General features: G+C 37.5%; 1 protein-coding gene across 1 annotated transcript in view; it reads left to right on the top strand.

The window, feature by feature from the left end:
• The window catches only part of PID1 (phosphotyrosine interaction domain containing 1), a 78,497-nt gene extending 65,209 nt beyond the window's left edge, over positions 1-13,288 (top strand). The window contains exon 3 of the mRNA XM_014056438.2: positions 11,372-13,288. Within this exon, the coding sequence (XP_013911913.1) occupies positions 11,372-11,848 (477 nt within the window). The 3' untranslated portion in view covers positions 11,849-13,288. The remainder of the gene's footprint in view (positions 1-11,371) is intronic.
• The last annotated feature ends 2,799 nt before the right edge of the window (positions 13,289-16,087 follow it).

The raw sequence follows: 16,087 nt of genomic DNA on the forward strand, positions 1-16,087 counted from the left end.
AATCAATCAATCAATCAATCAATCAATAAATAAATAAATAAATAAATAAATTTTACTGGCCACCTATCTCAAACACATGACTCTGGGCAGCAAACAATCATAAAATTAATTAAAAACACAATACAAAAAAGTAAATATATAGAGCAAACAAGAAAGATTATAAACTATAGATTATAATCTTAATTTATCCTCATTCATTTATTCCACGTTTGAAAAATACCTATATTTATAATAATGCAGCATGGCACTGTCAATTTTTCAATCCAGTTTTAGCTCAATTCACTACATTTAACTATGACCAACCTTTCTTTTATCAGAATTGTATCTCATCTATACCAAGGGTGTAAAACTCAAGGCCCGCGGGCCGGATCAGGCCTGCAGGGTGCTTAAATTCCAGGGCCGGCCTGGAAATAGCAAAGGACCGACCCAAAATAGCAAAGGAACTCTAGCAGTCAAAATGGGACATGGCTGGCTCCTGGATGGCCTCCTGCAGCACTCTGCTGGCCAAAATGGGATGTGAGGGTCCACCTGTACCCCTTCTGCCCTGCTTTGGCTGGCAAAGTCTATGGAAAGCATCCGTTCCATCTCTTCCACCCAGCTGGCCCTTGGAGGAGAACTACAATGCTAATCTGGCCATTGAAGAAATCCACTTTGACACCCCTGATTGAGACAAAAGTGTCTTATCAGCATTTTAGTGGCCTTTTTTTTTTTTTTTACAGTTTTTGGAAACATACATGTCAATAAAACTCCTCAGACACTGGAATTAGCTGTTTACATTGTGGGCAGACAAGCAATGGCAGGACTTACTTCAAGGTTGCCCTGAGTACTACTTTACACTTTGTAACTCCATCTAAAGATTTATCAATCAAGATTTGGTTTTAAGATAGAATAAAAGGAGAAGTGTTGATGTGATTTGCTCTCTGAACATGTTGATTTCTCTTGGCAGCCTTCTGTATGGTTTGCACCAAGAGAATAGTGTACAGTAAATGTCGCAAGTTGAATTACTTCTTCGCGAAAAGAATAGCAGTCCTTTGTTTTGACTGAAAGCCGACAAATTTGGCATCAGAGACAAAGAAGAATATCCTGTGGAATATAATAGTGTCATTTTATAAAGCTCTTTTGTTTCAAAAGGACATTTTAATACATCACAAATCATTTCAAACTTTGTTAGTGTCAGCCATAATATTTACTGTCTTTGCACATTAAGAATCCTGTTGAAACATCAAATTATGTGCTGTCTGTGTTTGATAAGCAAAAAAAATGAACTGAGAAATTAGAATAAGCCAAGTAGAATCTGCTTATCATTGAGAAGGCCAGAAAAAAAATTAATACATTAACTAAATAAATTAAATATTTTTATTCTTGTGTCCAAATATGCTTTTGCCATGGGCATCTTCCATCTAGAGTTAGGTGAATGACCTTGTGCAGTAGATGCACACATTGAAAAATCCAATTAAGAGGAATTGTTACAATATAACAGTCCTAATCACTAGAGTTTTTGGCAGACTTTATTATTAAGGAATAATAAAGGAATTCTGCCCAAACTACAAGAGGGAGTAAGTTATATTTAATTTGCAACGGTTCTGACTGTGATAGACACTAGCCAGAATGAATGCCAACTTTGATTCGTATACTGTATGGGATCTTGTAATTTGTTTATTTGAGTTTTGGCTTAGAATTCCTCAGTTACTTGGACCATACACCAGAACTGGTATTCAACTGATTCTCTCTGGTTAGGGCAAACCGGTAGCAGCAGCTGCGGGAGGCTCTGTTCCCCCCCCCCTGGCCCGACATAATGCACACCTTCTCACATTTGCAAACCAGTAGGGAAGGTAAGTGGATCCCACTGCTGCCATACACTATTTCTCAACCTAACCTAACTTAAAGAACACAATATAAATAATATAAAGGAAGCAAAGTGGAAATTAAATAAATTAAATTAAAGGTGCTCGCATACCTCCCAGCCTCACAATGCCCTGGCCCAGCTCTCCCTGCAGAGCCAGGGCACCTCCACTGGTGCCATCCCAGCATGGCAACAATAGCAATAGTTAGGCTTATATACCGCTTCATAGGGCTCTCTAAGCGGTTTACAGAGTCAGCATATTGCCCCCAACAACAATCTGGGTCCTCATTTTACCCACCTTGGAAGGATGGAAGGCTGAGTCAACCTTGAGCCTAGTGGGATTTGAACAGCCAAACTGCTGAATTGCAGTCAGCTGAAGTAGCCTTCAGTGCTGCATTTAACCACTGCGCCACCTCGGCTCATGGCTTTTTTGGCAGCTTCCAAATTGAGTCTTCCGGCAGTGGCCTCTCTGGGTGTATGCTCTATGGTTGTGGGCTGGCTGTCAGCAGAGTATACAACCATAGAGCGTACGCCCAGAGCGGCCACTGCCAGAAGACTCGGTTTGGAAGCCACCAAAAAAGCCACTCTGGAATGGTGGTGGCGGAGGCAGCAGAGGTGCCCTGGCTCTGCAGGGAGAGCTGGGAGGTGCATGAGCGAGAGCGGAACAGCCGTTTGCGCAACCTCCCTCTCCAGCCATGCAGAGCGTCATTCCCTGGCATTTAGAAGGCACCAAGCCGTGGGAACCGGGCGGCGGCAAACAGGTGCTATGCGGCTTGGCGATACTTTTAGGTCAGTAAATGGCACTGTGCCCAGCTGGAAAGGGGGTTTGCCAGGTGACTGCTCATGAGCGTGGTCGCTTCATGGCTGTTGTGTTGCGCTGCCGCAACAGCACAACACAGCCATTCACCTATGAGGCTGTGCCCTGCTCTTTGGGAGCCCGCTCGCAAGAGAGCAGCCACCTGGCAACCCCAAAACAATAAACTATCCCCTCATAATAAGGCCCAAGCCATATTTTGTGTGTAAAAAGAAAATAAGACCCTGTCTTATTTTCGGGAAACACGGTAGTTACACATATTAAATGTAATGTTTTGTCATCCGGAAAGAAAATAGACCTGCTTGGTCCTAATCAAGCTTTTGGGCTTAGTTTAGCTTTTTAAAATGTTATTTTAATTAAAGTAATCTCATTTTTTATTTGTTTCAGCCAAATTGACTTGCTTTGTTTTTAGATTTTTTAAAGATTTTTTAGTTTAATTTGATTTACATCGTATATTCAAATCTAGTATAAGGCGTAGGATAACCTCATCAACTTTAATCTACTATTTTAAATTATGTGTATGAATGTTTACATTAATTTTTCACCCACTAAGATTGGCTGCCAGATGGGTCAAGGCTAACAATAATAAAACAAACCACATTTTGCTTTCAACGGTTATATAATCTAAGTATGTATCGATGAGTTAATCTGCACATGTCAATTTAATTTTGCATGCATTAATCTGCTCAGTTGAGTTTCTAAATTACAGTAGTGTTTTTAAAACAATAAGAATATATAGTTTCATGTGCAACTTTTTCTAATACATGTTATTATATTTAGTTTTCTTTATTGATTGCATTCACAGTTAAGTTAAAATTTTTGTTACAAAATTTGGAAAATTACATATTTTCCGGCAGAGATGGTGGAAGGGGCTACAGCTGGATTTTGTCTAAGCCTGATTGGTCCAAAGACTGAGGGAAATTTCTTAAAGTATCCTCCTTTCTCTCCTGGCTACCAGATTCCTCTCAGTCCAAGCACTAGCTTTGGCTCCTTTGAGGTATTGTTATTTACTAAATTGTCTTTCTGTTTCATCTAATTGACTAAGTACACCACTTCCCCACATGGTATTTCCCTCTAGTCCTTAGGACGTTGACTGGGGCTCCATTCGAATAGTTGAGAATGGTGCATTCAAGGTTTCTTTCACTTAAGGTAGCCTTTCTAGTGGCCATGACATCCGCTAAGCGAATTTCTGAACTGAGGGCATTATCCTCCAAAGATGACCTCTGTCAATTCCATCAGGATAGGGTGGTCCTCAGTTTGGACCTGACCTTCCTCCCAAAGGTCAATTCCCCCTTTCATAGGAGACAGGAGGTCATTCTTCCTAATTTTTGCCCAGCTCCCTCTCATGAGAGGGAATGTCTTTGGCACCGATTGGACGTTCGTTGTGCGCTGCATATTTATCTGCAATGCACGGCAACGATTCATCAATCTGAGGCTGTCTTCATATCTTTTCAGCCCAGTTCCCTAGGGGCCAGAGTCTCCTCTGCCACTATCAGTCAATGGTTACGACAGGCTATCACTGCTGCTTATGAAGCCTCAGGTCATCCACCTCTGGTGGGGATTAAGGTCCACTCCACTCGGAGTGCTGCCACAATGGCAGCTTGGGCCACCAGAGCCCCATTCGAGGACATCTGTCGGGCATCCACCTGGGCCTCTCCTGCATCCTTTATCCGTCACTATCGTCTGGATAGTTTTGCATCAGCAGAGGCGACCTTTGGACGTAGGGTCCTGCAAAGAGTAGTGACCGCCCCTTCCTTGGCTACGTCCAAGCTGTAGCCCCTCCCACCATCTCTACTGGAAAAGGAATGTTGGTCCTTACCTGAATGTCTCTTTTCGTCAGGATGATGGAAGGGGCTGCATCCCACCCTAATTAGTTATTCTTAGTGGTCAGAACGGTAAGGGCGGTCGGGGCGGTGGTGTTTCTTGTTATTGTTCTTTTCAACTTCTTCATGCGACCTCGAGGAAAGGAGGATACTTTAAGAAATTTCCCTCAGTTTTTGGACCAATCAGTCTTAGACAAAACCCAGCTGTAGCCCCTCCCACCATCCTGCGGAAAAGAGACTTTCAGATAAGGACCAACGTTCCTTCCCAAGGATAGTTGTATTCCAATCTTCCTGGTAATGCATGAGGTAAAATTAAATGAATTAAAATGCACTCATTCATATTTATCCAGTATCATGAACATACACACACACAGCATAGTTTATATATGGTTTGTTTATATTTTTGTTTATTTATTCAATGTCTATTGTCACCCAACATGACCAAGTGATTCATATTCATTTGATCCAGTTATTTTTATTTCTTTTCTGCCATTGCCAAAACATACTGTCCAAGTCCTGCTTAGGGGCAGCCTTCTTAATGGACTTTTGGATTGATGGACTGAGTTTATGCTAATCTCAGTTAGTATTTGTTGCTCTGTAATACATGATAATTTTAGTCCAATTTAACTGGAGATTACAAGTTTAATGATGATTTAACATAAAATGAGATTTTTCCAACATTAAAAAAGCTGTTTTATTTCATTACAGCCTGAACCATAATGCTATTTCAATAGGCTTACTAGATTGAATATTTTTTAAAATAATGTTATTGTTATAAGCTAGCACAGTTGAAGATAATTTGTTTTGATTTGCTTTTGTTTTTTGTAAGTTTGTTAGCACTTCAGAGAGACTATTGGGAATATATCAGTAAAATATGCATTATGATAGCAGTGGACAAACTGTTCTCAGAAACAAAAGTCTTTGCAGGACTCTTATCTTTTGGGATTTAACAGTTTAGAAATATATATTAATCTGGATCTTCTGAAATTGCCTGGAAGGCAGTGGAATCCCCAAGTGTTGGCTATCCCTGAGTTAGGATCGAATGTGTCCTCAAATCTGGAAATAACTTGAGAAGTTACATAAATAAAGGAAGTTAATTGGAGTTTATGGTCTGGACTCAAAGAGCAATATGAACCAAGCCAGGCTGCCACATTTTCCACATATCACTGCAAATCTGCAGAGCATAACCCATAAATTAACATTTTTGGCCTTCAAATAATATTCTAGAATCATGTTGTTGAAAAGACTTATCTCCAATAGATTGCTCAGGCATTTTGTTTAAACTCTAACCAGGCAATTGTATTTGTGTAATGTAATAAGTACATCCCTTCACAATTGCGTTTCCTGATCTAAGGCAAGCAGTATTTTCTTTAATGATAGTTCAGCTAATTAGTCTGCAAAGGCAACCAACATTTAAAGCTGTGGAATGAATAAGAGCTTGCTTAAATAAATTGCATCTTTTGTTCTCTCTTTGAAAGTTTTTTTCCAATGTGATTATAGGGCAGGGCGGATCTTCTTGAGCACTGTTAGAAAGCCAACCAGGCATTATTCTTATAATCGGTTAAGAAATTAACATGTCTAAGATGCATTAAAAATCCAAATCTGCAAGAAATTAACTACTTTGGAGAAAATGAATTTGTAAAAATAAAACATAAACTGATACCATAGAAAACTTTAAAAATTCTTAATATTATCTGTAAAAATAATCTAGGTAGATTTAAAAAACAAGAAACTAATAGATATTCTATATGTAATAGTGGAAGACAGCCATGATTCTTACATATATATCTATACATTTTAAATCTAGTAAAATAGATTAAAGTAAAATACGGAAAGTTAGGAATAAAAAAATGCCTATTTGATGAAATAGAATTCCTGAAATGCACAAAATAAACATTTACATAATTTCAACCAATGTTTTAGAATCTTTTTCTATACTTAAGAACTGTGCGTAAAAGCTCCTTGTGCATTGTTTGGACAAGATATAAATAAGGACTTTGGGTATAAACAGGAAGGGAATGATAGATAGACTTTGTGATTTCTTGAATTTAAGTTTTTTCTCCCTCTAAGTATGGAAAAGAGCCTATCACAAACAAATTAACCAATAAAACAACATTAGAGATTAAAACCATATCCAGGGTCTGGAGACCTTGTTAAACTTTTCATGATGACCTGGTGTTTGTAAAAGCTGAAATATTATAATTATGAAATCTCATGACTTTGGCATTATTGTGTGAGATCTAATGCAATTAAAAAAATAGAAAGGTTTCTGTCTTGATGGTTGCATTGCAGATTCATTGCTGATCTTTTTGTAATCAGTGGGCATTGAAATACACTTTCAACAAACATAAATTTTAATGAAAAGCATTGTTTGAAAAAGAGTGTTCATATCTAATGAAAGGTTATTACAGATCTTTTCAGCTTCTCAAAATAAGTTCTAAATCCTAGGCCACCAAATAAATTATCTTCTATCTGCAGTCAAGGAATACAGTTCCAGTAATGTCACTGACATTTCGTATTTTTAAATGTCCATATTTTAAATGTCCATAATATTTTATCTTTTATAATTACAATAAATTATATAAGATACTTTCTTTTTGTGTATTGCTGGATATGGATAGCAAAAATCAAGCCTGAGAGTCAGAATGTGTGGCTTAAGACAGGCAAGGATTATGTTCATTTTGATCGCTAAATTAGTTTTTCCCTTGGCTGCTGTTTTTTGTGTCTCGTTTTTCTATTCTTTCTGGTTTTTAAAGTTCTTTTGATATTGCTATCTGTCCAAAATCATGAATTTAAATAATAATAAAGAGGCAATATATATATATATATATATATATATATATATATATATATATATATATATATATATATATATATATATATATATATATATATATATATATATATATATATATATATATATATATATATATATATATGAATAAACCAGATATACCGTAGTGTAATGTTGCTGAGCATGCAAGATAACTTCTTTGACTATATTAGTCATTGGACATTTAATGACCTTCTAAACTTAATGCATAATTGTCAGTCATACATTGTCAATCAGGCTTTACCAATGTAAATAACAATAGTAATAATCTTCAGATTGCAAACTGGCTGAGAATCATACAAGTTGAAGTCTAATATAATTTGATGGTGCCAGATTCGATAACCATTCATGTCTCATTGCTGTACAGGTAGTCCTCAATTTAGGACTACAATTGGGACTGGAACTTCTGTTGCTAAGTGATATGGTTATTAAGCAAGTCACAACCAATTTTACAAGCAGTATTGTAATTTAGAAAATTTTTCATCGCAATCATTATGCAAATCATCACAGTCATTAAGCTATTCACGTACTTGTTATAAGTCATTTTGGACAAAATAAAATTTTATTTTGTCCAAAATGACTTATGACTTGGCTTCTCATAAGGCCCTTGGGATGATTGTAAATGATGATATGCAACCTGAATAGATGCCAGTTGTCAGAAGACTAAATTTTGATTAAGTGATCACAGGGAAGCTGCAACAGTCATATGAGGACTGTTCATAAGTCACTTTTTCCAATGCCATTTTAACTTCAGTTAAATGAATAGTCATAAGTTGAGGACTACCTATATTGCTTGTTTTTTCTAAAGGAAAACCACATCTATCTGCATATAATGTAGAAAGGACCATTCTCTTCTTGTAGCACTTTTGTCCTGAAATCTGATCAAAACTATTTCAAAGTATTTTTTCTACAAGCAAATAAAAACAGTGCATAAGGCAAACTGATATAAATTCACAGATTCCCATTTATTTTATCTTATGAAAGGTAACATTGATCATGACAGTATCTGTAAGCCTAATATTTTTTTAATCTAATCTAATGGAAAATGCACAGAAATGCTGCTGTTTGTGTGCATTAAGCTTTGAGAAACACTGATGTGCAATGTCAGTATTTCAGGTGAGAAAATCTTTTTTGAAACAGATGGACATACTCCCCTATAATTTAGCATGTTTTGCCAATAACTTGTCTTTCAGGTTTGTGGTTTTAAAGATTAAAAACTAGTGTGTGTTGGGAGGGCTGTGTGAGAAAGTCGAGGTGTTAAATTCTCTGTATAATTGTTGATGTCTAATGAACATCAAAGCATTTTTCTTCCATTGAGGTTTTGACTGTCAAACACTATTGTGCTCAGTGTACTTTTTTTACGAATCCACAATTGTGTTTTCAAGTTCAAATGTTTCTAAAAACATCCACATGCCGTTCCAGAGTTATATTTTAATCTTGGCCAACAGAAGTTGTTGTTTAGATTAGAAAAGCGTGGATTATGTAGATATTATTTTTCCTTTTTATAACATGTATTCTTTGTTAATTAGCTGCATAATATGGGATTTTAATCTCTTGGCTCTCTAACAAATATGGTGAAGTTTTTGTGCTGCTTCTTTTTTTCTTTAATAAACCTTAAAATGTATGGCATCTTAGATTGTGAGATTTTTTGGAGGAAACAGCTGAAAGTTAGGTATGTGTTTCCTGGTAGAAGATCAAGACTATCAACTTCTTTGAAGGTAGCTAAATTCTGTTGCATAGCAATGTTTGAACATGATATACAGCTGTGCTTAGTTCCTACTGTGCATAAATTACACATCACATATTGCAATAAATTTCTAGAATTCAAAACTACAGATAATCATTTTTAGCAACCACAATTGTGACCAGCAACTAGTTCCAATGGTTAACACTGCAGTCACTAAGTTAAAAATCACATGGCCATACTAGGCGTACAGTGTTACTCCCATTTCTATTGTTAGGCAAATCATTGAAATTGTTAAACAAGACATCATGTAATGGCATCATGTGTTTTCACTTCCACAACCATTAAATTTGTTTATTGGAAGCTGGTTGTTAAGCTCACAAGGTTCCACCACAAAACCGCGATGCCCTTATCCGCGCCGACATAAGTGCGGAGGCAAATCCGCGGCGTCTGAAGCGCTAAGAAAAAAACGACCCTACCGCCGCGATAACAGCGCGGTGACAGAAGGGCGTTCTACATGCTTCGTTCTTTGCCTCCAAAGGTAGCCCTCCTCCTCCAGCTGACAGCGGCAGCGGGCACGGGGCAAAGCGGGCTGCCCAGCAGCAGCAGCCCGCGGGAAGGGTCCAGCACAGCCGCGGGGGGCAGCAGGAAGTGGAGGAGGACGCGGCAGCGGCGGCGGCTGAGGCTCTCCCGGGCCGGCGAAGCGGGCTTGCCCGGCGGAGGCAGGCTGCCCTCTTCTTCCTCAACAACATCTCCTTGGACGGGCGGCCTCCACCGCCGGCGCCTCCCCCGGAGGAAGAGGCAGGGCGAGCGGGCAGGCGGGCGGCGGCTGAGGCTCTCCCGGGGCCGGCGAAGCAGGTTGCCCGGTGGCGACGGCCGCCCATCCAAGGAGATGTTGTTGAGGAAGAAGAGGGCGGCCTGCCTCTGCCGGGCAAGCCCGCTTCGCCGGCCCCGGGAGAGCCTCAGCCGCCGCCGCCGCTGCGTCCTCCTCCGCCGTCGGCGGCCCTGCTCGGGCCCCCCGCGGGCTTCCTGCTGTCCCCCGTGGCTGTGCTGGACCCTTCCCGCAGGCTGCTGCTGCCGCTGTCAGCTGGAGGAGGAGGGTTACCTTTGGAGGCAAAGAACGAAGCATGTAGAACGCCCTTCTGTCACCGCGCTGTTGTCCCCGCGGTGATGACGCGCGATGATGACGTCGCGACTTTAGTGACGCGATTTAATCTCCGCTATTTTGCATAGCGCGGTTTTGTCGTGCCACGAGCTCACAAATGGTGATCCCATAACTGTTGGATACTGCAATCACTATAAATCAAAGCACTGGTTACAAAGTTGTTCCCCCCCCCACACCATCAACACTTTGAATGGTGATTAAACAAGGTAATTGGTAAGAGAAGACCATCTGTATGATACCTGAGAAATTCTGTGAGTTACTGTAACTTCAACACACTTGAAAATTCTTTTTTCAATGAAATAATGATGGTTAATGGTTTTAAACATTGCAATTTCCCAATTGCCCCCTACCCATCCTCCTAAAAATACAAAATTATAATAAAGCCTATTTCTAGGTAAATATCTTATATTACTGGATTTTTTTAAATATTACACTTGGGAGGCTACAAATAAAAAAACAGCATTTTCAACCATTTATATATTTAGCTATGACAAGTGTTTTTTTATGTTGCCCCTACTCTCTCCATTATAGCTCATGCAAAAGAAAAGTAGTCCTCAGAAAAACAGTTATTGCATATTCCGAAGTGGAGAATCCATGGGCAAAATTTGACATGACACTGATTACAGCAGTACAATCAAAGATTAGGGTAAATATGAAAGCAACAATCATTCTCATCAGGATGTGATGAAAATCACTTTTCTGAACATGCCATTTACCGTTTAAGAAAGTGTTTCTCAACCTTGACGACTTTAACTAAATATGCTATTTAACTTGCCTGCATATCTAGGTCTTGCAGTTTCTTGCTGGCATCTCCACTGATTTTGGTTGTGGGAAGGGAACATGAAGTTGCCACACCTAATGACTTAGATTCAGTTAATGGTAGCATCCAGGAGTGTAAGTATTTGTATTATGATTGCATCATGTACATTTGAGAACTGCCAAGCTAGTAATAGATTTTCCCAGTGACTCCGTTTTTTTTCCTTTTTTTAAATTGTGATCTGCTATTTGGCTCCTGAATGTGCAGAATTTTGAAGGAATATTGAACTCGGTATTACAATATTAAGCTTTATGAATCCAAAATAAAGAAATAGCCTTTTGGAGATTTCTGCAGAAATTTTCAGTAAAAATGATGGATTTGGTGGAACAATTACTGGACATTATAATGTTAGTATTAGGATGACTAACTTTTTTCTTTCTCTCTTTTATCAGGTTACGTACTTGGGAAAGGTTTCTACAACAGGGATGCAGTTTTTGTCCGGTTGCACAGAAAAGCCAGTAATTGAATTGTGGAAGAAGCACACCCTTGCTAGAGAGGACATCTTCCCAGCTAATGCCCTCTTAGAAATCCGCCCTTTCCAGGTTTGGCTTCATCATCTGGACCTCAAAGGAGAGGCCACTATCCACATGGATACCTTTCAGGTTGCTCGTATTGCTTACTGCACTGCTGATCACCATGTGAGCCCAAACATTTTTGCTTGGATATATCGGGAGATCAATGATGATTTGTCCTATCAGATGGACTGTCATGCCGTAGAATGTGAGAGCAAGCTAGAGGCAAAGAAGTTAGCTCATGCTATGATGGAGGCCTTTAAAAAAACTTTCCATAGCATGAAGAGTGATGGCCGGATCCACAGGAATAGCTCCTCTGAAGAAATGTCTCAAGAATTAGAGTCCGATGATGGCTGAATTTCAATTTTTTGATGGTTAAGCAACAGCAAAAATGGCCCTGGAAACATAAACATATATATATATGAAATGAATGAACAACCATTCAATTTGGGAATGATGAATTTCCAAAATTTGACTAATCACTTTTTTGGTTTTTTTTTTTTTTAAAGGCGATTCAGAAAATTTCCTGAAAATATACTTCTTTATTATAATTACATAACATTGAAATTGGCTGCTGGATTTTTTTGTTTTGTTTTGTTTTAATGTGAAAAAGCTTCTTGTTTAGTCATTTGTCCATTTCAACTTTCAAACTTATTCTAAGCTTTGGAATTCAAGTTCTTGTCTTATGGTTTGTAAATTATTTCAGTTTCCTTGTTGAAATTCACTGAGCAGATTTAACAATGAGATCTTACAGAGTTTCTTGTTAGCATGTAATATGGTAGTAAGTAAGATCATCTTCTACAGACAAACAGAATACAATTTGAGGATCTACTGCTCTCTTTTTACCACTTACCGGGCTGAAATTTCTACCTGCAGTTTGACAGCCTAACAATTAATCCACATTTCACAGTTTGAGTATTGACATATGCTTACATTTACACATTATAATCATATCCTATATTTTATTTTATTCATTTAAGCTTTTAAAATGTACTTCCAGTCACATATTTCCCCCTTAGTGCCATTGTTTAAAAGATGAACTGCAGGGATGCCAAGTGAATGGTGGGACACCTGAATGTAAATTCCCTCTTTTATACCTTGTCCAATAAATCGACCACTGCCTAAGGATGAATACCCTGAATATATATTAGTTGGGCTGTAATGTAGAGTCTACCTTGCTCCTGGCACAAACCTTAGTTTTGCAACAGTCTTGCCACAAACAGAATCTACATTAGCTTATTTACTTGCGCTCCAGGGTTCAGTTTAAACTAGCATATTAACCTGAGAAGTATAACAATGTTTAAGATCAAGTTCGGTGGCAGAAAGTTTGGTAATATTCTGCTAAGATTTCCTGAAATATTAACATCATGTTAATATTTCCTGAAATGTTTTTAACTCACAGATGAAAGGGTTCATAAGTATTTTTTAATGTTTTAAAGACAAAGTGCTGATTACTAATATATAGGTAATATTGCACTTTATGCAGTCTTGTTCATAATTTGTGGTAATGTTAGGAGCACTGGGCACCTTACAGAAGCCTTAAAAGAAAGCAAATCAGAGCAGATAGCTATGGAAGACTTTTTCATTGTGTCTGAATATGCACCTGTGTGTATGTATGTGTGGGTGTGTCTGTGTGTATGCAGTCACTATTAGAGCATATAGATTTATCATGGGAACATACTGAGGAGGAATTGCACCTTTAATAAATATGCTTATTGCTTTCCAATGTATGTAAAGTATTCTGCAGCTTAAAGGCATTCATACTTTAATAAAAAAGGTGGAATTAAAAATTAATAATTTCAGCCGTCATGATTTTATGTGTACACTCCTAATCTACCAATTCTATGCATTAACTACAATCTGCATAATAATATATGATAATTGACATTACACCTTGAATTATGGATTAAGTACTAAATTGTATTTTATAAATTTAAATTGTACTTTTATTCTGATATATGTAGGCATTTTGCCTTTTCTGAAGGCCTTTTCCATTTTTCCTTTCCACTAAGTTCTAGCTATTAGGCATTCCAATCTCTGAATTGAAAAGTTCTATGCGTTTTTTTAAACAGGAGATTAGAGATGCATAGCTGTAAAACTCAACTTCAGTAGTTTTCCCTAAGAGTTTAGTTGTATGGGCTTTATATTCATTATTACTGAGAGTTATAGAACTTTTCATTTGCCATTTTCTTTCTTAGAGTGAATTTTGGATTTATAATGAAAAGCATGATAATTATTTATTTGTAAGATGCCTTGGCTTAAAGGACACAGTCTTCCTCTAAAGTTTGGCTTCTTGTAAGAGAGAACTAAAACACACCCACCCATGAAACGTTCCTTTGGTCCAAACTTCTAAGGAACACAGATAGTGTGAAAATAAATTGTCACCCTGGCTTAGAGATTGATGGGATAGAAATGAGAGAAAATATTTTGTCCTCTTCATCTTTCCTGTCCTTGGATCATTCAGAGGAAGAGCATTAGCCTCCCTCTTTCTGAAATTATAGATATTTGGGATTCCTATATGACAAATCAATTCTTTTTGAATTAAGCTTACTCTAAATCATGTCACTATTAAGAGAGATTAGAGTTTATTTATAATGCGGAAAGAAGAAGCATTCATAAAAAAATGCACACAAAGCAAAAAAAAAATAACACAGTGCTGTCTCAGTGATAATTAACTTGTTAAAAAACAAATTCGTTACTCTTATTTCTTATTGAAAGTGTTTCCATCAGCCTTCATGCATTGTTATTAAAATATTATAAAAACCTTGTCAAATCATGGCACAGGTAAAATTATCTAATCCTTTTGATTCAAGCACTAACTATTCAGATTCAAAGAAAATGAAAATTATACTCAAATATACTCTTTGTTTCTGGTATTCGTAATGTGGGGTTGGTTTACTAACACCATTCTTATTTTTCCTCTTCAAGGACTTTGGAGTCCTTTGTATAGAGCGATGCATAGATATCATCCTACTTGACGGAACAAAGGGATGATTGCAAGAAATGACCACCAGTTTAGATAATGAGGTCAACAAGGTTGGCCTACATATAAATTTTGAGAATATCCGGTATATGTATGTTAGAAGTGATAATATGCTCTAACAGTCCATAGCCAGGCTACAGAAGAAGTCCAACAATTTACTTATCTTGGCAGCATTATATCTATTGATAGAGATACAGATAAGGACATTATTGAATTTGAATGGCAGTGGCCATGTTCCAATGTGGTCTATAGCCAAGTATTACCACAAAGATAAACTCTTCAAAGGTGTTGTTATACCAACTGCAGTATATGCTTATGAAACATAGAAGTGCACAACCAACATGATTAAATGATTAAATGTTTTCCAATAATGTTGCTTGAGAAGAATTGCTCTGCATCTCTTATTGTGACCACATCACTCATGAAGAGGTAGTACAACAATCAGATTTAGGCTACCTATTAGGAACTGTGAATTAATGTGGAATGTGGCTTGTTGGTCATATCTTATGTGTGCATCCAAAAATTTTACTACATTGGATACCTCCTGGAGGAAAGAAGAATTGGGTCCAGCCTCGGAAAACTTGGAACCAAACACTTAAGGAAGAGCTTAAGATTATTAATGCCCCTTGGAATGATGCTGAAGATTCTACAAATGATAGAAACTGGTAGAATGCTTTTCGTAGGACCTAATGATGATAATGAATGTGAGGTTTAGCTGTGATATTGGAAATCTTTAGCTTTTTCTCCAGCCAATATGGGCTATGATTACAGTTCCTGAGAACTATAATTCAGCAACATTTTGATTACCTTCTCTACACTATTTCTAATTGCACTCTTTACCTATTATAAGCAATCCAACTTCATATGAGCACTATTAAAGCCTTATGTTGTATCTAAAGACTATGCAGAGTGATGTGAGCAATCCTTCAAGTTATAATGTTTCCTACTTCTACTGCCACAGATTTGAACCAAAGCCCTTTTAAACATTTGTATTCAAGGCATTCCAATAATCATCATATAAAAACTGAGAGATTTGCCTTCAGTTGATTTTTAAATTATCTGTATTTGTTCATGAAATGGCGTAGCATGTATGAACCACAATGTGAACAGGATTAATAGCCAAGAACAATGCTGCACAACATCAAACTTGTAAAAGCTATCTTGGCCAGAATGGTTAGAAATGTTTCCAATGAGTCTGCATTTCATTGTTCATTTCCAAGTCAGTGCAAGGGGGAAAAAACACTAAACATTATCAGCTTTATGGTCTTCCTGTTTTGAAATCAGAAGTGTCTAGGCCCCAAGGCTACTAACATTATCATTTCACAGATGTTTTCCCCACAATCTATCTTTAAATGATACAATTCTTTTTACTGAAGCTGTATACTAGTCTTAATTTTTAATCATTTTTTTTCAAAATTGTTTCAGCTAAGCCACTTAGAAAAAAACTGTAACTGTCCCTGGCTATAATCTAACTTTTTTTTTCCTTTTCAGAAATGGCATTATCTATTCTACTTCAAATATAATATTAGAGTCTATAAGCTCCCCAGACATTAGGTTTTACCTAATGTCCTTTAGATGAAGTGGACTTCTACCCCATCTTTGTTTGAGAAACC

This window comes from Thamnophis sirtalis, unplaced genomic scaffold (genome assembly GCF_051295495.1).
Source record: "Thamnophis sirtalis isolate CommonGarterSnake01/CBP01778 unplaced genomic scaffold, rThaSir2_p1.2 scaffold_11, whole genome shotgun sequence".
Lineage (NCBI taxonomy): Eukaryota > Metazoa > Chordata > Lepidosauria > Squamata > Natricidae > Thamnophis > Thamnophis sirtalis.